The sequence below is a fragment of the Bos taurus genome, chromosome 10, assembly GCF_002263795.3.
Source record: "Bos taurus isolate L1 Dominette 01449 registration number 42190680 breed Hereford chromosome 10, ARS-UCD2.0, whole genome shotgun sequence".
Lineage (NCBI taxonomy): Eukaryota > Metazoa > Chordata > Mammalia > Artiodactyla > Bovidae > Bos > Bos taurus.
In genome coordinates this window covers 61,692,854-61,717,630 of record NC_037337.1, presented here as the reverse complement: position 1 = coordinate 61,717,630, position 24,777 = coordinate 61,692,854, and the positions used below count along the sequence as shown (strand labels likewise).

General features: G+C 39.8%; 1 protein-coding gene across 3 annotated transcripts in view; it reads right to left on the bottom strand.

The window, feature by feature from the left end:
* Positions 1–24,777, bottom strand: part of FBN1 (fibrillin 1) — a 264,664-nt gene that overhangs the window by 201,537 nt on the left and 38,350 nt on the right. For all 3 annotated transcript variants that reach the window (XM_015473179.3, XM_059890186.1, NM_174053.2), the window contains 2 exon segments: positions 13,543–13,638; positions 10,104–10,199 (listed from right to left, as the gene is read on the bottom strand). In XM_015473179.3, coding sequence (XP_015328665.1) covers positions 10,104–10,199; positions 13,543–13,638 — 192 coding nt within the window.

Below are 24,777 nucleotides of genomic sequence, written 5' to 3'. Positions count from 1 at the left end.
GGCTGTGATTCTCTAAGATGCTGCTTTCTTAAAAGTTGAAAAACAGCAGCAGGAAGAAAGAAAACTGGAGACATAATAGAGACAGCATATTAAAAAGCAGAGACATTACTTTTCTGTTTTGTTATATTCATTTGGTTTTTTACATTTCACATATAAATGATAACATTTATCATTTATAAAAGGTCTGTCTAGTCAAGGCTATGGTTTTTCCAGTGGTCATGTATGGATGTGAGAGTTGGACTATAAGAAAAGCTGAGCACCGAAGAATTGATGCTTTTGAACTGTGGTGTTGGAGAAGACTCTTGAGAGTTCCTTGGACTGCAAGGAGATCCAACCAGTCCATTCTGAAGGAGATCAGCCCTGGGTGTTCATTGGAAGGACTGATGTTGAAGCTGAAACTCCAATACTTTGGCCACCTGATGCAAAGAGCTAACTCATTTGAAAAGACCCTGATGCTGGGAAAGATTGAGGGCAGGAGGAGAAGGGGACGAGAGAGGATGAGATAGTTGGATGGCATCACTGACTCAAAGGACAGAACTCCAGGAGTTGGTGATGGACAGGGAGGCCTGGCATGCTGCGGTTCATGGGGTCGCAAAGAGTCGGACACGACTGAGCGACTGAACTGAACTGAGTCACATGTAGCTATTAGCTGACCTCAACTAAGATGTGGCATAATATATATATTAGAGTTCAAAGATTTAGTATGGAAAAAAGAATGCTAGATATTTCATAATTTTTTAATACTGAGTACCTATTAAAATAAAATGCTGGATATATTGGGCTAATTAAAATATTTAAATTAATTTTACCCATTTGCCTTTACTTTTTCAGGTGGCTACTAGAAAAGTTAAAATTATACATGTGGCTTGCATTATATTTCTATTAGTCAGTGCTGCTCTAGTATTTTGAGCATCCAAAAACAGAAAAGTGGTCCAAATATTAAATGCGGCTATTAACTGATAAAAACTCGCTTCACAGGAGACTGCACAGACTGCATGATGTATGATACGCATCCACAACAAGCTGGAGGACACTGTGGACCACGAATGTCTAATGCCTGGAAACTGGCTGGCCAGATACTCGGACATGGTTCACAGGAGAGGCTGTTACCACGCCAAAGTTAGTTTGACTCTGGCAATTTATTGTGGAAAAAAAAAAAGTGCATGAATGTTTCCTAACAACTAGCTGTGGGCCAGTGCAGGAGAAAGCTGATGTGGAGTGAGCTTAGATCTTTCTCAAAGGGATTGCCTGAGGCAGCAAAGAGGCCTCAAATGGCTGGAGATACCAGTGGATGCTCTAGGTTCAGAAGAGAGAGGCCATATGTGGAATCTAAAATACAAAATACATCAACATAGCTATGAACGAAAAACAGACTCAGACTGGTGGTTGCCAAGGGAAAGGGGATAAGGGAGGGAAGGAATTGGAGTTTGGGATTAGCAGAAGCAAACTATTATATATAGTAGGGATAAACAAGGTCCTACCTAGCCCAGGGAACTATATTCAAACATCCTGTGACAAACCATAATGGAAAAGAATATGAAAAAGTGTGTGTGTATATACACACACACACACACACACACACATATACACACACACTTTCACTCTGTGTGTGTGTAACTCAGTCACACTGCTGTGTAGATGAAATTAACACATTATAAATCAAATATACTTTAATAAATTTTTTTTAAAAAAAGAATAACATAGATGCCCTTGCTCATGTGAGAGACCCACCATGGAGAAAGCCTGAAAAGGACCAAAAGATTTCAACCCTCAGCAAGGAGAAAACTAACCACTAAGTGGACTGAAAGGGACGGTGCATGGGAAACAAAAATTAAACTGCTTTAGGATTGCACCCCACCAGTCCTGTTGGTCATTCCAAGTGTGTGCATGGTATGGTAGCATGTGCTTCCTATGTGCACACAATTCCTAAACCATGGAAACTGAATATCTACGTCAACAGATGTATTTCCTGAAACTATTCTAGGAAAATCAAGTGTATTCAATGAGCCACCAACTGCCAAATATTGCAATACCACTTCAGATGCACAGTAACATTAAATGCATTCTGCCTCTGCTATCTACACATTAGTATTTACTTTCCATTAAGACTAAATACCAAAAGCTAGGCTTGCAGAGGTCTTCTTGTTACCTTTATAGAGAAAAGAAAACAAGCAGAGTTTACAGAGCTCTGATCTCCAAAGACACTTTGAGAATAGGAATCAGCCTATGGCATATACTCTGGGAACTTTAATAATAGCCACCTAAAGTGTAAAATCCAATGGACTAGTTCCAAATTGGGAAAGGAGTACGTCAGGGCTGTATATTGTCACTGTGCTTATTTAACTTATATGCATAGGACATTATGTGAAATGCCAGGCTGGATGAAGCACAAGCTGGAATCAAGACTGCCAGGAGAAATATCAATAACCTCAAATATGCAGATGACATCACCCTTATGACAGAAAGTGAAGAGGTACTGAAGAGTCTCTTGATGAAAGTGAAAGAAGAGAGTGAAAAAGCTGGCTTGAAACTCAACATTCGAAAAACTAAGACCATGGCATCCAGTCCCATCACTTCATGGCAAATAAATGGGGAAGTGATGGAAACCATGACAGACTTTATTTTCTTGGGCTCCAAACTCACTGCAGATGGTGACTGCAGCCATTAAATTAAAAAATGCTTGCTCCTTGGAAGAAAAGTTATGACAAACCTAGATAGCATATTCAAAAGCAGAGACGTTACTTTGCCAACAAAGGTCTGTCTAGTCAAAGCTATGGTTTTTCTAGTAGTCATGTATGGATGTGAGATTTGGACCATAAAGCTGAGCGCTGAAGAATTGATGCTTTTGAACTGTGGTGTTGGAGAAGACTCTTGAGAGTCCCTTGGACTGCAAGGAGATCCAACCAGTCCATCCTAAAGGAAATCAGTCCTGAATATTCATTGGAAGGACTGATGCTGAAGCTGAATCTCTAATACTTTGGCCACCTGATGTGAAGAACTGACTTATTGGAAAAGACTCTTATGCTGGGCAAGATTGAAAGCAGGGGGAGGAAGGGTAACAGAGGATGAGATGTTTGGATGGCATCAGCAAGTCGATGGACATGCTCTGGGAGTTGGTGATGGACAGGGAAGCCTGGCATGCTGCAGTTCATGGTGTCGCAAAGAGTTGGACACAACTGAGTGACTGAACTGACTCAAAGTGTAAAATTATGTAAAATTAGTATCATAAATGCAGCTCTGTAAAACTTACTTCCAAATGAGGTTGGGGTGGGGTGGGAGTGGAAAAGAATTAACATTTCATCAATACCTTCTAGAAAAACTTTGGTGAAAAAAAGCACAAGAAAATCAGATCTTGATTCCATGATGCTATCTAGACAACCCTCTGAGGTCATGATTCTACTTTCTTTTAAAGAGGCAAATGCTTCTGAAATGCACTTCTTGGTTATTATGTATTTGGATCACTATATGTTAGTCTTTCCCATTCTATAGACACATTGAAGACACTACTTTTCTGGCTTAACAAATAAAGGCTAATCAACTATGTTCAGGATAGTTTTTTGAATTTTGTTCAGTGAAGCATTAAAAAAGATCCCCATACAAAATCATCATTTGTGAATCATCAGAGAAACTAAGTTATGAAAATAACAGTTTCTCATATATCAACCATGCATAAGAGAATGAAGAATTACCACCAACCTACCTATCCTCCATTCTATTCTTCAACTACTGGAGAAAACAAAAACCAAATGCCTTTTCTGGCTCCACTAAATCTAGAATCCCTCAAAAGAGCAAGGATGACGCCCAGACTTAGTTCACCTTCCACTGCCATGCTTCTCTGATGGACTATGAAGTACTGGCATTCTTTCATTCTTATTCTACTCTATATTTGACCTCCACTGTTCCTTTTTCTTAAGGCTAGTGGCTCAGTAAAATTAGTATACATTTTCTACTATTAGCCAGCAGAACAGCCAACAGACCTTCTTGATTTGGCAAAAATCCAAGTACTGTCTTCACAGTTTGGACTTGGGTAGGAAATTAGCATTGAACAAATGATTCAGGATTTTGAAGAATTCTTGTCCATGCTTACATTCAGACAGTACATAATGAAGACCTCTAGATGGAGTAATGAAAGAAAACTTCTTATTATTAGAATTTATGCTTCCAAAAGGCTTCACACTCTGGCTCACATAAAGTCTGACATTAAAATATTGATCTAATTCTATAGGCTTTAAGAATCATGCAAGGTAATTCTTTTCACTGCTTTTTAATCAATTTTTGACACCAAATACCTAATGTGTTTAACTATTGACTGTCGTCACTAGAGCTGACACTATTTTAGGCTAAAAACTAAAATGAGTCTCATAAAGGAGAAAAAAGAAATGGTCACATACTCATTTGAATGAACTGCCGACTCTGTAAAGGTAATTCCAAAAAAGAGTTTCCGAATATGGCTTAAACATTTGTAATACTGTAGGAAAACTATATAACCTTCCATGGTAACTGCACTAAATGACAATATTCATTTTCTATGTCTATATTTAAGAATGTTGGTTCAGTCATTTGGAGTCAATTTATATGTACTGCAAACAGACAGGAATCATCTTCTCTCCAAGAATGGATTATTATATTTAAAACATCAAAATCAATCAAACAGAGAAATAGCCCCAAACCCTGCATTACACACACCCAAGCAATACTCAAGATTCCTTTCTCTTGGCTTTTAAAATGATTTAAAAGCAACTTAGCTCAACTCTCCCTCCAGAGAGGAAAACTACCTACCTAGCCAAATTTCTTGAAGGGCTTTTTCCTCCACCTAATCTATAACTTTCACGCTAAAACTCTTAATTCTACTTATAATTTCTCAGAAAATTTTCTGTGCTTACTAATGACCTCTTCCCAAGTAAAACCCACACATGGCACAGTGGTTATGTACATAGGCTTATGAGCCAGACTTAACTGGGTTTAGCTTTTGACTGTATCACTTACAAGCTATCAGACCTTGGGCAAGCTCTTTGACCTCCCTTTGCCTCTGTTTGCTCCTCTAGAAAATGGGACTCGTCTTAGGCCTTTTCTCATAAGGTTGTTGCCCTAGTCAAGTGTTAGACTTGAACAGTCTATTCTGTTTCTTGAAGTCCTCCTCGCGTGCTCAGCGCTCTGTTGTTTCTCCTGGCTCTCTTCGGGTTTTCTCAGCGTCTGTGTTTTGTTCTCTTCTTCTGTGGGCTTGTTCATCATTAACCCCTCCCCATCTCCAAGTTCAGGTCTATCTCCAACATTCTTCTCTCTTTTTTCATTACCTTGAGAAGTCTCATCCACTTCCTTGATTTACTGGATTTACTAGAAGAGCATTTAGCAAGATTTTAAATAGCCTGCATTCTGAGACAAGAGGGCAAGAGAAAGTGATTCCAACAGTCTTGTTGGCAGTAACTATGGCAATACACAACCAGCTTATGTTGTCATTGCCAAAACAGGCACTGACCTCATTTCAGGATTCTAATAACAAACGTGAACATATGATACCACTGAGCTTAGGCAAGGATAAGTTTTATTAGTTCCTCAAGACCCAAGCAGAGAGAGGGCAAGAATGAGGCAGAGGGGCAATCAGGAAAATCATATATCTGAATTTACAGAAAAAAATATATAAGAGGAAGAATAATGAAAGAAACTTGGGGTGTGAAAGAAAACACAAAGAGATGCAACCTTTGAAACAGAATGTAGTACAAGGTGGCAAACTCAAATGCCCACAGGGGCTAAAGGTAAGCTAAATGAACAAAGTGAGCAGGATGGATGACATCCTGGGAGTGGTAGGGACTGCGGCAAACTGGAGACTATAAATAAAGCTACTCTAATTCAGTTTTTAAAATTTCAACATTACAGGCCAAACACGTCACAGGCCTCTACTTTTCTTCCTCTGAATGTAAACAGGCAAGAGTATCATTATCACCTGCCCAGTTGGACTGATTGGCAAAAAATTTCTTATAAAAAATATTCACTTTACTGGCTTAAAGCTACAAGTGAGACAAATTTTGCTTCATAGTCTGACTGCACTGGTTGAATGAATGTTATGATTTGTAATCCAAGCATGGATCCACTGCTTGTCTCCATTACAAACCAAAACAGTATGTTCATGGATTCTTAAGATTCACTTACTGACTTAAAGTGATCTAAATCCTGCCAGTATCACCCCTCAAAAATATTCTACATCTAGATAGCGAATATATCTTCAATATAAGTCGAAGAGTTATCTTCAACTCTCTGAAGTAGTTGCAGATAAAGTTCCAAGCTCTCCCAGAACAAAGATGCTTATCCTGAGATGTGCTTGTAACTGACATTAGAAATGTTGCCTTCCCTGTGTATTACATCATGATAAGACATTATTTGTTTATTGCCACCTGGCTTAGGTCAAAACATATCTTCTTTTCTGCATCTTTCCCAACTTAAAAATGACAGTCATTTGACCCTGAAAGACCAAACTTCTGAAAGATGGGGCCAAATTCAATTAGGCATCAGCACTGTTAGCTCTGCTTAAAATGAAACCAATGAAAAATAATAGGATTGACCACAAGTAGGCAAGAAGCAATTCCTTTCAGGGGATACTTGCACACTATCTGATAATCATATCTCCAGGTGGTTTTCTGGTGCTTCAAAATAATTTCAGTTCAACATTTACCGGCCATACACTATGCATCAGGCATTGAGTTTGGTTTGGAAATCTAAGAGATGATGAAACCACAGCTGCTGCTGAAGAGCTTATAATCTAGTGGGAGAGTGGGATGTGGAAATGAGCTATTTCAATACAATGTGCTGCTGCTGCTAAGTCGCTTCAGTCGTGTCCGACTCTGTGCGACCCCATAGACGGCAGCCCACCAGGCTCCCCCGTCCCTGGGATCCTCCAGGCAAGAACACTGGAGTGGGTTGCCATTTCCTTCTCCAGTGCATGAATGAAAAGTGAAAGTGAAGACACTTGGTCGTGTAACTGCTATCAAAAGAGGTGTGGAGAGTGTGCTCAGGGAGAATGCAGAAGCAGACCCGGGCTCAGTCTCCAGGAAGAAGGAAAGGAAATCAGTAAAGACTTTCTGGAAGTTCATTTTGAAAAGTAAAGAGCCATATTCCAATGAAAACATAATGGAACTAGCCTAAGTAGTTATACAACTTAACAAGTATACTGACCCACCATCTGAAGTAACAGTGAATACTTTCCTAGGCTTCAGGATGGATTTGTGCTGACTCAGTCTGACATTTTCATTAATCACTCTTGAAATCACAAGCATTCATTTGAATAAAAGGATACATTGCCTCTAATTCTTTAGAGAGGTAAGTAGACAACTTCCATAACAACAGAAAACAGCGAAGACTATAAATGGAAATAAAATCCTGGAATCAAAGAAACCCCCCTCTCCCATGTGGTAAGGGAAATTACACTCATATTTCCCTTCTCCCTTTGAAGGTTTGAGATTATCCTCAGGTGAAACAGGCAAAGGGTAATGAGCATCTTGATGAAGGTGAAGAGGAGAGTGAAAAAGTTGGCTTCAAACTCAACATTCAGAAAACTAAGATCATGGCATCCGGTACCATCATTTCATGGCAAATAGATGGGGAAACAATGGAAACAGTGAGAGACTTTATTTTCTTGGGCTCCAAAATCACTGCAGATGGTAACTGCAAGCCATGAAATTAAAAGACACTTGCTCCTTGGAAGAAAAGCTATGACCAACCTAGATAGCATATTAAAAAGCAGAGATGTTACTTTGCTAACAAAGGTCCATCTAGTCAAAGCTATGGTTTTTCCAGTAGTCATGTATGGATGTGAGAATTGGACCATAAAGAAGGCTGAGCACCCAAGAACTGGTGCTTTTGAACTGTGGTTTTGGAGAAGACTCTTGAAAGTCCCTTGGACTGCAAAGAGATCAAACCAGTCAATCCTAAAGGAAATCAGTCCACAATATTCATTGGAAGGATTGATGCTGAAACTGAAGCTCCAATACTTTTGCCACCTGATGTGAAGAGTTGACTCATTAGAAAAGACCCCGATTCCAGGCAAGACTGAAGGCAGGAGGAGAAGAAGACCACAGAGGATGAGATGGTTAGATGGCATCACCAACTCAATGGACATGAGTTTGAGCAGGCTCCAGGAAATGGTGAAGGACAGGGAGGCCTGGCGTGCTACAGTCCATGGGGTCGCAAAGTGTCAGACATGACTGAGCTACTGAACAACAACAACAGCAATGATTAAAAAGAACCTTTTCCTCCCCATTCTCCACAACCACAAATGCCTGAAAATCTGCCATTCAAGGGTCAATTTGATTTAGATGACCACTGTGAAGTTTCTTTGGGGCCAACATGTATTTATACCTAAGTGCAAATTTTAGGATACCTTTATCATGGAGGAGAGCAGTTAAAGACACGCCAAAATTTGGAAATATCCCTAAGTAAATATGCCAGTTTTCATGACTAGTTTAGCAACTTAATCCATTCACATCATTGCTTAATCTTGGTCAAAGAAATAACTGTAGTTGGTCAAATAGTTTTAGACTGTGTTCTCAATATCTATAACTATGGGTGTCAGTATTCTTTGCCATAAATTCCTAGAGGTAAAATGCCCTGTAACTTCATTCTATCAGTGATTTTTCTAAAACAAATTAAGTCCACTTTTATCACTTGTCGAATTATTTTCACACATTGCTCAAGTTACATGTTAAGAAGTTTTAATCTCAACAGTTTAAATCCTATATCCTTGTCACTGAGTAAAATAATAAGGCCACAGAATGATACTACCTAATCAAAACAGTTGTCTTTGTTACTCTTGAGACTATTAGCTATACATTAGCTCCAAGTCAATAAAAATACATCAAACTGTAAAAAAGAAGCAGTTTTAAAGAGGGACTCCAAAATGATGCCAAGTACAATGGAAAGGCCAAGAGTTCACAGTGTCTCATATATCTAGACCATGTGGTGGCCTTGTGAACAGAAATTCAATATAATTTATCCAGTAATAGTAGAGTTACTTGCTAAAACAGGAATTGCTACTTCATCAGCAAAGAACTGAATTTAGACAAACTCGTAAAAATGGAAATAGAAAACAATTTCTCACATACCACCCTCTACTCTTTGTTTTTAAATAACATATAGTCAACACTTGCAACTGAATCTTCACTTTCCATCTTAGAATAAAATGATCTTTATACAACTTTGGAGAAAAGTGATGATTGCAGTTTAAAATGTTCATGAATATTTTTCATAGGGTATTTTTCAAGAGTATTTTTGCCATTTGATATGAAATGAATCTCCTCAACCTTCACTATAAAACTAGGAATGATGAGACCGTGCCTATCAAGGTAGAGAAAGATGATCAACAAAGCAAAAGTCAGGGGATTGCACATCTACATATATCTCAATGTCATGTTTGCATGGATAGGTAGGCAAAGCAGGTAGAAATCTTTTTCAATTAAGAGCAGCAGTATACTTGAAAACAGAAAAGCCACATTCAAATTAAAGCTGCTTATTATATGTGTGTGTGTCCTTAGGCAGCTTCCTTGACCACCCAGAGCCTTGATCATCTCACACGGCAAAATGAGGATGAATATACACAACGTCAATGAGCCACAATGAGTACTGAATAAATCACAGCTGTGAAAGCACAGTTTCTCGGCAATTAATATTTCTAGTGAACTTTGAATGCTAAGCTTGTATGCCACTATAGCCAGTAGGTCCCAAGAGATCTTTAGGTGTAATTTTTGTTTCATTCTGGATGTTTCCCATTTCCACACAGTTGTTTTGTTTGGAGCCACTTCCCTAACTTACTAGGATAATAATGAGCTCAATCCTTACTCTATGGAAAATTTTCTTCTTTTAATCTTGATGCCAACTGGTACTTATGCATAGGCTCACTATTGAGTCCTGCAGTCCAGACAAGAATTACTGAACAACATGCAGAGGCTTGGGGCCACTCTCGTATCATCCTAGGAACCTTCCCAATGACAATTCAGAAACCTCATCAAAGCTCAGCAAAATTCACGAAGCAGCTGCAAGAAGGCAAATGCTTGCTGAAATCAATCATCGCTTCAGCCACCAGAACATCTTTACGCCGATACATTTTAAAAAATTACCTCTTTCACACTGGGGTCCAGTAAAGCCGTAAGTGCACGCACATCGATTCGGGGCCACGCACCTGCCTCCGTTAAGACAGCCACTTTCACAGACGGCTGTAAAATAAGGAGAGAGAAGCTGAGAAACTTCACCTGAGTAGATGCTAATAAAGTAACACTGACTGTTCCCTGAAAGGACGACAATAAAAAAAAAAAATCTAAATAGTCACTGTGGTATTTGTTTTAAACATTTATTGTACAGTTCCAGTTTCCTGGATATCCCTCAGTCAACTCAGGTAAAACTACCTGGAATAGGTGCATATATACCTGTGTTAATGTTGGCAGTTTCATTCTGGAAAACATCTGAGCAATGCTTTTCAGTTCCATATCTACAATGGTGGTTTATAAGAGACAACCCTGATGAGAACTGCATTTTACAAGCTGATTCTTTTGCTTATGATTTATGTTTCATTTCCAGACAGTTTTCATGAGGGAAAACACTGGCCATCTTTACAAAAATGCAGCATGTTAAATCACACTGCCAACGACAAAACACTACTATTAACTGCCAACGACAAAACACAAATACTGACACTCAGTAATTTATGTACCATAATGAAGATCCAAATGAGTGTTACAAGAGAATCTCTGGAAAATTCTGGTAAGATAAGTCCAGAGATCCTTGAGGGAGGGACATTTTACTTGTCAAGAAAGACATTAAAATAAGACTTGAAAGCTCATTCCCTGAATAACTCTTCTCTGTACAACTTCCTGCAACTCACTCAAGCATAGCCTCTTCCTAGGCATCTTTATCCACAGGTGGTAGGCTGTCCCTGCCAAATTTGCCAGTCCCACCCACCCTTCAAAGCCCAGCTCAAACCTCACTCCTCCAAGAGGCTTCCCTAACACCTCCATTTACATTAATTCCCCCTTCATATATTCCCCGTACACTTTCCTATACCCTGTGGCAGTCATGCAGTTGAGCTACTCAGATCTCCTTCCAAGAAAACCTACTGTGAGGAGCTTAGTTGGCTGATCTGCTACTATGTTCATGCCAACGACCTGGTGGGGACCACTCAGCAACTAAAGCGTCATGGAGACTGGACATTTCTGCCCATCATGAAGCTACTGTGATGGGCAGTCTTGATTCTGGACTCCCTATCAGCCTGACCAAAGCTTTCTTGGAGGTTGCGCTACAGTCTGAGTCTTCTTTTGCACAATTGTGATAGTCTTTCCTTCCCTCTCTCCTTGCACAGGGGTGTGATCTGCATCACAGTCTGAAGGTTAGGCTTTTCCCTAATAAATCTCTTGGGCATCTAATTCTATCTCAACATCCATTGGGATCAGTGTACTTGGACCGAGACAACCCATTACAGCCACAAGTCAAGGCAGTAGTCCATTTACCATCACAAAATTAGAGAGGTTTATGTATGTCCACTGTTCTAATTTGCTTCTTAATTTATAGTCAGGTAATAATTATGAGATTTTAAGCAGAAAAGAAATTTTGAGATTGCCTAAGCCAACCCTCCCAGTTTACGGATTAGGAAACTTCAGTCTAGGGAAGATTTTCGAAATCTACAGGTGTTACCTGAGTGCCTGTTGTACACTGGGCTCTGCCCCTCCAGGTGTATAAAAGGGAACAGGAGGATGACCGTGGCTCCTTCTGATCCCCTTTCTGAAAATGCCTTTAAATCCACCCCCATCCCACCATCTCTGGAGCCGCAGCCTTAGTACTAGTCTTCCTGCTTCCTGTTCCTTCTCCCTCAAGTTGAACCCCTGCAGTGTGGCCACAGAGATCTTCCTCATTGTAAACTGTTGTGAGTGAAGTATATAAGGCCAGTATTTCACAGCATTAAAAGCCTGGGCTGTGAAGTTAGACTGCATGGGTTCAAATCCCAACTCTGCTGATTACTCCCTGTATAGCTTTAGGCAAGTCACTGAAGTCCCTGTACCCCAGCATCTTCATTTCATGTAGGTATTAATAATAAAGGCCTCTTCCTGTAAGTGCTATTGTTATATCAAATGAGTTAATACATGTAAAGAGTCTGAATGTGTGCCGAGCATATGGTAAACAGAGTAAACAGCTCAATAGATGAATGTTGTTGGTTACTATTCTCTCACTTCCATCCCCTGCATGACTGCATGGTTCTATTTTGGATGAGAACATGTTTGGAGAAGCATAAAGGCTCTCCAAACCTGGCCCATGACTTCTATTCCAACCTTAGCTCCCTTCCCATCACTCCCCTCGGCACTTAAGTCCTAGCAATACCAAAGCCTGGCATCCTATGCTAGTCATGTTCTAGGCTTTGGCTTATGCTGAGCCAGCTGCCTAAAAGGCCCACCTCCCAACATCTGACAAAAGAACTCCTACCCGCCCCTTAACACTCAGCTAAAGGGTCTCCCAGGCAGGGAGGCTGTCCTACCTCTTCTCCCTCCATACTATTGCTGGGGGCTGTCAAAGATTTAACTCCCATTCTTACTTATATCATAGTGTACAGACATCAGGAGGGTATTAAATAAACTTTGGTTTACTTATCATAGCATTATTCATCATAGCAAATACATACACATGGGCAAAAATTGGAAACAACGTGAATAAATGTTCATTATTAAGGATGCAATAAACAAACACTAAAACCTCTATACAACAGACTATCATGCAACCATTAAAAAATATTTTTAAAACATTCAATAAAATGGAGCTAACTTCTAATAAAATATTAAGTAAAAAAGTTATATGAAAAATTATGCATACAGTGAGAGCTCATGTACCAAATATGCATTAAAAGACTAGAAGATAACATCTGGAAAGGTGGGATTGTGGAAATTTTTACTTTTTATATATTTAAGCTTTTCAAATTTTCTTCAGGGTATTCTTAGTATAGTAAAAAATAAGTTCTTTAGAGGAATTTTCATCTCTGCAAAGCACTGGGACTGATACACAGTAGTCACACAATAAACAGTGTTTATGCCTAAACCAACACACTGAGCAGCAGTGTGAGAAGTGTTATAATAGCAGAGTCCAGACTAGGAAACTAGAGAGACGCAGACACCATTGATCAAGAAAAAGACCATGTTTGGGGAGAAAGACGAGGTTGAGTTTTGAAATACCTTATTGAGGATGCTTCTCGAAAATCCAGGGGGAGATGTTGGGCAATCAAATGCAAGACATACATGTGGAATGAACAACAATTCTGCACCTTGGGTGGTGACTGCCAATCAGAAACGAGGTAAGCAGGGTGATGAAGGTAAATGAATGAAAAATGAATCAAATAACCCGGTTCCAAGGTTCTAATCAGAGATTTGATATTCTGTGTGTTGGGGAAGTGATCTGTTCACCTGTAAGAGTTACTGGGCACCTGTAAAAATGCCATATCCTAGGCAGTCAAAGAAAAGCCACCATCACTTATCTCTGTATTCTTTTTGTTAATGTAGGTTAACATCTACACAGTTTACTTACGTTGTCCACAGTGAGTCCCTATGTATCCTTTCTGGCACAGACAATGATCATCACTGCAGCTACCTCCATTCATGCAGCGAATGTTACAATGTTGGACTTGAAAAGAAAGAAAAAAAGCACTGATTTATTTCTGCAACTTAAGTACATAGATCTCAACAGTTCACAGAAGTTGATTTGTAGTGATCTGAAGAGAAAATAAAATGGTTTATCAATAATCATAGATTTATGCAGAAATAACCTAATTGACAATGCTAAACATGTCATATTTTGTGTGCATAAAATCATTTACAGTTCAATGTAACTGTATCTTTCATACTGACTTTAAGAATGCTCAATGACTTCCCTAATTTAGCAGAACTTACCATTCAATGTCATTTCTGTAATTTACACCAAGAAAATAGCACCTTGAGGCACCAGACAAGGCAAGATTACAATAGCAATATTTTTCTTGTTAAAAGTTGCAGAGTCCCAGGTGGGTGGACAGAAGACATTCAGAGTGACAATTTCCAAGAAAGATGTTAAAAGAAATTTAGGAGGCAGCAGAAAGAAGGGAAAAAAGACCTATAAGGGCACTTAATAACAAGACTGCATGATAATGAAGATAGCTGGACTTGGCTCAGAAAGAGCACCTTGTTTAAACTGTCACCTTAAACCACCTAAGACCTGCAGTGTCGTAAATCCACTCTTTATCACATTGTCACTTACAGAAGTGTGAGCGCTTCAACACCCAAGGCAGGAAGACCCCAGGCAGCAGGCTGACTTTGACTGAGACATGAGATGCTAGAGTTGGCCAGAGGGAAAGACGCCCGGGACAGACAATGACAGCACAGCATATGCCCTTGACTCCTTCAGTGCCGAGGCTGTCCCTGTTTCAGTAATTCAAACACTTTCCAAATCCCAGGCTGTTCCTTAGTCCTCTAGAAATAATCAACTACCCTCCTTGGAGAAGACTAAAGGCTTGATTGAATTAATCATTCATCATTGTTGACACATCCCTATACAAGGAGGCCAGGATTGGGCCTGGAAATTTGGCTTACTCTGTCCTGTGGGAGTAAATTCCTGGAGAAAAAGCCTCAATAATTTCACGTAAAGAGAAGAGAACCCCTTTTTCTGTGTAAGAGCAGAAATCAGCTGCTTAGGCTTGCTCTTATGCTTAGGCTTTGTGGAGCACTGGGCCTCCATCTTCTCCCAGGAGCAGAGAGGAGGCTCCTCCCAGCAGGCTGCTTCTTCAGTACACTCTGCTAGGATGCTCAGTTCAGTATCACAAAGAGGCTGCTGATTTCAGGAGAAAGGGCTATTTTTATAAAGAGCTACACAGCTCTCAGCACCACACAGGAAAAGGAAGGTGCCAGAACCCAATACACCCTATGCCCTCACGGAGTACCAAAGAGGTAAGTTGAGAGTGATGCACCTTTTCAACAACATGTCATGTACATCCTAAAACACCATCAAAGGCGCCCATCTCTACTGTACCAAGAACCCCCTCCATCTCAGCATTTAAGGCCCTCTTCTGGATGGTCGTATGGGTCTTTCAGGGCTCCTTTGCCTACCCCTGAAGAAGTTAAGTGAAGTGAAATCACTCAGTTGTGTCTGACTCTTTGTGACCCCATGGACTGTAGCCCACCAGGCTCCTCTATCCATGGGATTCTCCAGGCAAGAATACTGAAGTGGGTTGCATTTCCTTCTCCAGGGGATCTTCCCAACCCAGGGATCAAACCCAGGTCGCCTGCATTGCAGGCAGACACTTTAACCTCTGAGCCACCAAGGAAGTGGTGCCTACCCCTAATATGTTCCAATTAAACGCAGAGTTCCAAAAAAACAGCTAGAAGAGACAAGAAGGCCTTCTGCAGTGAAAAATGCCTTAATAATAGAAGAAAACGGCTAAAGCGGAAAGACTAGAGATCTCTTCAGGAAAATTGGAAACACCAAGGGACCATCCCACCCAAAGATGGGCACAATAAAGGATAAAAATGGTAGAGACCTAGTAGATGCTGAAGAGATCAAGAAGAGATGGAAACAATACAAGGAAGAACTATATTAAAAAAAGATCTTAATGAACCAGATTACTACGACAGTGAGGTTAGTCATGCAGAGTCAGATATTCTGGAATGCAAAGTCAAGTGGACCTTAGGAAGCACTGCTGTTAATAAAGCTAATGGATGTGATGAAATTCCAGCAGAACTATTCAAATCTCTAAATGATGATGTCATCAAGGTTTTGCATTCATTATGTCAGCAAATCTGGAAGACCCAGCAGTGGCCACAGGACTGGAAAAGGTCAACCCTCATCCCAATGCCCAAGAAGGGTAGTACCAAAGAATGTGCTAACCACCAGACAGTTGTACTCATCTCCATGCTAGAAAGGTCATGCTTAAAACCTAGCATGCTAGGCTTCAGCATGATGCAAACCAAGAACTTCCAAAAGTCCAAGCTGGGTTTAGGAAAGGAAGAGGAATTAGAGATCAAATTGCCAACATTCGCTGGATTATAGAGAAAGCAAGGGGATTTCAGAAAAACATCTATCTCTGTTTCATTGACTATGCTAAAGCCTTTGATTGTGTGGATCATGACAAACTGTGGAAAGCTCTTAGAGAGATGGGAATACCAGATCACCTACCTGTCTCCTGCGAAACCTGTATGTGGGTCAAGAAGCAACAATTAGCACCCTGTAAAGAACAACTGGGACTTCCCGGTGGCTCAGATGGTAAAGCCTCTGTCTACAATGTGGGAGACCTGGGTTCGATCCCTGGGTCAGGAAGATGCCCTGGAAAAGGAAATGGCAATCCACTCCAGTACTATTGCCTGGAAAATCCCATGGACAAAGGAGCCTGGTAGGCTACAGTCCATGGGGTCGCAAAGAGTCGGACACGACTGAGCGACTTCACATTCACATAGAACAACTGACTGGTTCAAGATCAAGAAAGAAGTGTGACAGAGCTGTCTGTTGTCACCCTGTTTGTTTAACCTATACGCTGAGCACATCATAAGAAATACTAGACTGGATGAGTTACAAGATGGAATCAAGATAGGTGGGAGAAATAACAACCTCAGATATGAGGATGATGCCACTTTAATGGCAGAAAGTGAATAGGAACTAAAGAGCCTCTTGATGAGGGTGAAGGAGGAGAGTGAAAGAGCCAGCTTAAGACTAAATAGTAAAAAAACTAAGATCATGGCATCTGGCCCCCTTCAGTTCAGTTCAGTTCAGTTCAGTCGCTTAGTCATGTCTGACTCTGCGACCCCATGAATTGCAGCATGCCAGGCCTCCCTGTCCATCACCAACTTCAGGAGTTCACCCAAACTCATGTCCATCGAGTCAGTGATGCCATCCAGCCATCTCATCCTCTGTCATCCCCTTCTCCTCCTGCCCCTAGTCCCTCCCAGCATCAGAGTCTTTTCCAATGAGTCAACTCTTCACATGAGGTGGCCAAAGTATTGGAGTTTCAGCTTTAGCATCAGTCCTTCCAAAGAACACCCAGGACTGATCTCCTCTAGAATGGACTGGTTGGATCTCTTTGCAACCCAAGGGACTCTCAAGAGTCTTCTCCAACACCACAGTTCAAAAGCATCAATTCTTCGGCCCCCTTACTGCATGACAAATAGAAGGGGAAAAGGTGGAAGGAGTGACAGATTTTCTCTTCTTGCCCTCCAAAATCACTGCGGACGGTTACTGCAGCAGTGAAATCAGGATGATTGCTTTTGGCAGGAAAACGATGACAAACCTAGACAGTGTGCTGAAAAGCAGAGACATTACTTTGCCAACAAAGGTCCATATAGTCAAGGTCTTCCCAGTGGTCATGTACTGTTATGAGAGCTGGACCATAAAGAAGGCAGAACACCAAAGAATTGATGCCTTCGAACTGCAATGCTGGAGGACTCCTGAAAGTCCCACAGACAGCAAGGATATCAAACCAGTCAATCTTAAGAGAGATCAACCCTGAATATTCACTGGAAGGACTAATGTTGAAGCTGAAGCTCCAGTATTTGGTCATCTGATGTGAACAGACAACTCATTGGAAAAGTCCCTGATGCTGGGAATGATTGAGGAGAGAAAGAAAAGAGGGCATCAGATGATGAGATGGCTGGATGGCATCACTGACGCAAAGAAAATGAACTTGGGCAAACTCCAGGAAATGGTGAGGGACAGGGAGGCCTGGCAAGCTGCTTTCCATGATGTTGCAAAAAGTCAGACATGACTGGACAACTGAACAATAACAACAACAATTTTTTCACAGGCTTCTTTATCAGTCATTCATTCACTCAACAAATATTTCGGAGTACCTACAAAGCGCTGTACCCAATACCTGGTACTACGTGCTAGTCTCTTCATGGAATCTCCTCTTTCATCCATCTTTTTGTCTTTGCCCTGAACTCTCAACCTCCAACATACAACTTACACAATGTTCTTACCAAATCCTGAAATCCTGTCTCCAAGGTCCATGGCAAATGTCTCTTCTTTCCTTTGATCTTTCCTGACTTCTATTTTCTCTTCCCTTCCCCACTAGATATGAACTCTCTTTCTTCTGACTCCAGAGTACTTTATACTTCTCTTCAGAAAGGTATGTTCTATAACAAACCTATTTTTAAGTTATTTCTCCTATCTGTAGCCCATTTGTTTAAAAACATCAAGCATCACAGGGTGGGGAGGGGGAAGCATCATGATAATTAATTATATCTCCATAAGTGCTCAGAGCATTCCCTGCCTGCTTGTAGGTGCTATATAAAACTCTGCCAAATTAATTTCTGTTTATTTAACTTGTGCTTCATGATAACGACACCACAAGCTATACTCAAACAAGAGACTGTGAAGTTGCCCATTGCGTCCTAAGCACTTACATAGCTCTGAGTGGGTTGCTATTAAAAATATTTTTATCTTTGTTTCCCCATATATAAAAGCAGAAATAACTTCTCTGTCAGAACATTGTTATAGAAATCAACCAACCCAGGAAACTGATTAAAACAGTTATTTTAGGCTCCTACAGTTCTATTAAAATGTCTTGGCCAAAATGTGTTTTCAAACTAAAAAACTATTTACAAGTATACAAAAGAAATGATTTGGTGAAAAACTTGGATAATATTCTAAGTAGGTCAGGAAAAGGTGTAAGTTGCTTTCAAATCTGAAGTTAAACTTAGCTTCATCCTATCTTAGCAAAACAGTGAGGATTGGGAAAAGCACAGGAAATGATGTCATCTGTCAAGCAGCAAAGGAACTCAACCCACAAACTGATTTCAATTAAAGTGGTTCATGCCAAGAGCTAATTTCCATTCCCACATGAGCAACAAAGCCATTTAGCTACTTTGAGATAAAAAAGCGAACAGTAGTTTAAACAGTGACTTTACATGAGTTTTTAAATTGAAAAACAGAATGAGTTCTTCTTTCTGGAAAGAATGATAAGTTTATATTTAAATGGAATATAATAAAAACCTCCCTGATACGTTCTTATATGTTTTTTCTACCCTATCTTTCAGGTAAACTTTTTCCAGCATAAAATATTCTTTCTCCTTTAAAAAATAAAAGCCCTTGATCAGACTTGGGAAACAATAAGGCACGGTTAGTCCATCGGCCCAAATAGACCAGTGAACCATGTATCCTTAGGCCAGAGGAGCAGGCTCAGCAACCGACTGCTGTTGTTGCTCAGGTGCTAAGTCGTATCTTATTCTTGGCGACCCCCTGGACTGTAGTAAGCACGTCAGGCTCCCCTGCCCTCCACTATCTCTTGGAGTTTGCTCAAATTCATGTCCATTGATAATAGGATTTTATTCACCTGCTTTGCCACAAACATGTTTACCAAATTTGCAGTCTTTGTGAGTCTTAGACCTTTAGGAGAAAAAGTATTTCCTTAATGGAAGGAGCACTCATTCAGGATTTCTGTGGGAAATAAAGGAACAAGATAAAAAGTTTCACTATAGTTTAGAGAGTATACAAACTGGTTTTATTTGTGATTGAGTCCTGCCATTGATGCAAATTCTAAATTTACTCTAAGGTGACAAAAAATTCCAGATATGTGGCAATTAGGAGACCAAGTTCTATTTCTCTAGAAAAAGCCAAATGAAAAATAAGGGCTCCATTTGAACTCATAGGATGCTCTAAACACCTCAAGTTAGAATATATTCTTAAACTCAATCAGCGTTAAGACTTTACCAGAAACTAAAAGTACTAGGGGAGTTCCAATGCCTGTGCACAGGTCTGTGGCTGCCACATACATATAGCTCCAAGAAGAACTTCTCCTCCAAGATGGGTGGAAAGCCTCAAAGCGTTTCCAATAAGGTTCAACATCCTAGAACTAACGAAAATGTTGCCATTAACCCTTATCCATAGAGAGTCCCAAACGAATTTTATATGTTCCAGTAGAGGTCAGTCATTTCAGTCATTCAACAAATATTTACGGAATGCCCTCCATTTGCCAGGCATCGGAAAGAGCAGAAGAAACTTTCTTTAGATTATAGCCCAGCACAAGTTAATTCTTAAGAACAATCAGCCCAAAGAGAGCCAAGTGAACATACTACTGGAACAGCAGAGATGCAGGGCTAGGTCTACACACCTCAGGTAATGGTTTTCTTTGGGATGCATTAGGTTGGGAATGATCCTAAAATTCTTCCATTATCTTGGCAGGCACAAGGGGCAGAAAGAACACTGGGAGCCATTTGCAAATAAGCATCTGTATGGTAACATATGATTTTAATTTAAGCCCTTGGAAAAGTACAAGACAAACAGCCAGACTAACTTCTGGACTCGAAACCTGAGAAAACAGTCCATAGGGGCAGCCAGAACCACTGCAGGACAAAAATGATTTTCACTGGGAGAAGCAATGACATTTTAAGTGCATATAGTCTGTGGTGCCTAAAGACACACCAATTAGTAGAGCAACTTCACTAAGGTATGTCAAAACAAAACAAAAAACCTAGCAGAGCTGAAAAAGATACAAAGAAAGACAAGTTATATGATAGCAGTGATGAAGGCACTTCCATAGACAGTTAACTAGAAAGCAAAGAGTTCAATTGTTTCTACGGACAAATCTGAGCAGATTCCACCCAAGCTTCTTCTCTCTGTTCACATAAAACCCACGCTTTCCTGAAAAACCTTTCCAAGGTCACTTCTTCCAGACCAGCTACAATGCTACCTTCCCATCCTCTGAGTATGCTCATACTTAAACTTTCAGCAATGGTTGCACCATACTTGCTCAAACTTGCTAACCCACTGCTCTACAATTGTTCCCCTGGGCTTCTTACATCCTTTAAGCTTGGATTCGGGTTGGGAGTACAAGTACCCCAAATTCTAAGTAAACTGAAATGAATTAAAAATGATAAAATCTTACCCAAACTAAAAGTGGTTCCAAACAGTAAAGATGTCAATCCTCTCCAAACTGACATACAGATTTAAACCAGTTCTATCGAATTCCTAGAGAATATTTTCTGTATATACAGACAAGATGAATCTAAAATTTATATGGAAAAGCAAAGGAACTAGAATAACAATTTTGAAAAAGAATAATTAAGTGGGAGGAATTAGTCTACTCAGTTTTGAAAACTTACCATAAGCTGCAGTAATCAAGACTGTACGATACTGGAGAAAGGACAGACAGATCAATGGAATAAAATAGAGACACCAAAAGTAGATGTATACAAATATACCCAACTGATTTTTTGGATAAAACTTAAAAAGTAATTCTACTGATGAAGGACAGCCTTTTTGGAAATATTAGGTTGGCCAAAAACATCCTATGGAAAAACCCAAATGAACTTTTTGGCCAACCCAATAAGTGGGCTGGAGGAATCAGACATTCACAGGTATCAACTACACCTAGACCTCAATGTAAATGTAACATTTAGAAAAAAAAAAAAAAAAAACTAGAGAAAATCTTCAGGATCTATGGCTCAGCAAAGAGTTCCTAGACTTGAGATCAAAAGCACAATTATTTTCCATTAAAGAAAAAATTGATAAATTGGACTCAAACATATTTTAAAACTTTTGCTCTGTTAGAAGATGAAGAGGAAGCTATAGAGTGAGAGAAAACGTCTGCAAATTACATAGCTGATTAAGGGCTAGGATTTAAAGTACACATAGAACTCTCAAAACACTAAATTAGAAAAGAATCCAATTAGAATCAAGGCAAAAGACGTGAAGAGACAACAGTTCACTCAAGAAGATATATGCAGGTGACAAATAAGCACAGGAAAAAAATAATAAACATTAGAAGCCAGTAGGAAAAAATGCAAATTAAAATTACAGTGATGTAATTACCACATACCCATCAGAACAGCTAGAATTGAAAACAGCAGCAACCCTGATAGCTGGTGATAATGCAAAGAAACTGGGTCATTCATACATTGCTGGTGAGAATGTAAAATGGTACAGCCACTCCAAAAACAGCTGGCTGTTTCTAGAAAAGCTAAATATATAACTACCATATAACCCAGCAATTGCATTTCTGGGCATTTATCCCAAAGAAATAGACTTACATTCACACAAAAACCTGTACATAAATGTTCATAGCAGCTTTGTTTGAATAACCAAAAACTAGAAGTAACCCAGATATCTTTTGATGGGTGAATGGCTATACAAACCTTACATTCATAGCATGTAAATTCATCAATAAAAGGGAACAAAGTACTGATACACAAAACAACCACAAAAGGATGAATTCCCAGAGAATTATGCTGAGTGAAAAAAGACAATTCCCAAAGGTTATATACTATGTGATTCCATCTATATAACATTCTTGAAATGACAAAATTATAGAAACGGAGAACAGATTAGTGGTTGCCAGGGTTAAGGAGGATGTAGGAGGAAACGGATAATGAGAGAAACATGAAGAATCCTGGTGGTGATGGCAACATTCTGTAGCTTGACTGTATCTATGTCAATAACTTGATTGTATTATAGTATCACAAGACATTAACATGAGGAAAACTGGGTAAAAGACACCCAGGATGGCTACGAAGTACGTCTTACAATTGAATGTGAATCTACCATTAACTCAAACTAGTAAGTTTAATTTTTTTAATCCTTTTAAGAAGCATAAAGAATAAAATAGAATGAGCATAAACTCAACTCAAAATTCTAAAATATGAAATTTAGGGAACACCTTTTATAATAATATACTGTATACTATTTAAAAAGATAATTATTATATTTATATATCTATATTATTTATTTTAGATATCTATTTTATATACTTTATCTATTTTACTTATCTATTGTACTTATATATATTTAAGGAGAGTGTGAGAAAATTCATGAATCACCCATGACAGGTCTTTATGAGAATTAGAATTGCTCAGGATCCATCTCTGGCCTCAGAGACTGAGAGAGTAGAGAGCAGTCCTAATATACCTAGAATTAAAGTCCAGAAAACCCACTGTTCTGAGCCTGTCTAGCCAATCCTCTTTTTGCCCTGGTGCCTCAACAACTGGTGGCAAGACTCCCAATAGGTTAACGGAAGCCATGACTTCCTGGTGTCCAAAGGAATTGCTGGCTGGCAGTTTGGACTTTCTGGAAATGCAATCTCTCATTCAGGTCACTAAGAGATCATTTCCTATTTTAACAGTCACAGGACACAAGTTGGAAACAACCTGAAAGAAAAACCTTCCTTTCATTCTTTATATTTTCAAATAAGAAGGCTAAAGCCTCCCAGGTCCTACAACTCACCTGGACCTCCTTGACTCCATCACATAACAAGTATACAGTTTCTCAGAGGAAATATTGGTAAAATGACCTAAATTTACTCCTTCTTACCAGAACCACAAGTTGTGAATGCAAACATTTCACTGAGTTAGATTATCTTTCTATTACCAGGGGAGTTAGCAAAGTGACCTACCCACATTTGTCTACCACACCATGGGCAGGAAGTTCTACAGGATGGCAGAGCTGTTTCCTAGAACATCATTTTAAAAGATCAGAAATGAATTCTGATCATTCCTCAGCTACCCTTAACTTATTAATAAAACATTCTGCCAGCTTTAGTTGTGCAAGCTGTCTGGACATTATTAGTTCAGGTAGAGTCCAAGCCAATGATTTTAAAGGCTCCAAATGCCTCAAAAACCCTCATGAAACCGTGTCCTCCCCCTCACTTCACTCTCCACTGGATTTTGTCCAGTGGACAAGCACCACAAACAGACCCAAACCTCCTCAAAGATTAGCATGCACAAGCCTTGGACTTCAGCCTCTACCCTAATCTGGCCCACAGGACCTTACCATTGCACTCCTCCCACCGCGCTACTAGCTCGAAATGTACTAGAACCACAGCTTTTCCCTCTGATCTTATTAACCTCTTTTCTTCACATCTCGTGATTTTTACTTGATTAAATCATTAGCAGCTCACACTATCATTGAAGACCTTTCCAGCTGGATATCCAGTTTGCCACCTGACTATACTTTCTCCCCCTTATGGAGTGGTGTATTAGTGGCTGGTTGAAGGACCAATCTGAGGGATGGTTCTACTCCCAACTTGCTATGTAGTCTCCTTCCCCACCCAAGGCTCTCACTCCTCAGAGGCAACCTGGAGGTCATCATCCTGATAGAGGTGGAGACATCCAGCATGTTCCCCAAAGTGCTGCCAACTGAGCACTCTGCCTCCTGCTACTCCTCCAGCTCAAGTGCTCCTGATATATGGGATTAACCTCTTGTTGCTTGGAGAACATACATTCAAAACCAAGATGAGATCAAGAAAGAACATTCTACCCTTTGTTGTTCACCTGAAACTCTCACAACATTATTAATCAGCTATACCTCAATACAAAATACAAAGTTAAAAAAACAGCAAAAAAAAAAAAAAGTAGAACATGCTATACTCATTGCAATAAGCAAATGAGCCCCAGCCCACAGGAGAATTTCTATCCCAACCTACAACTGTCTGTATTTAGTCCTCATCTGTCTCCATTTGGTTTCCACCAGAAGCAAATTCTGAGACAATAACTCAAATGTCAGTGGTTTCTTTTAGAAGTAATTTCAGGAAACACTGGTATAGAGACTGGGAAAGTGAGACAGGTAACAGAAGGAAACCAATGAAGTACATTCTCAAGCCTGTTCCTACATGGGCAGCTCGGGCTCCACTAGGGAACTTTAGAAGACAGTGCATAACACACCTCATAGTTAAGCAAAATGAGAGGCAAGGAAGTACGGGCATTAATCCAACACTTTCCATTTGTCACTGGTTAAAAGGTGCTTCTAATTAATCCCCTCAGCCTTTCCAGCTTGCCATGCATGCTCCCTGGCCAGAAAAATGTTACAGAGCTC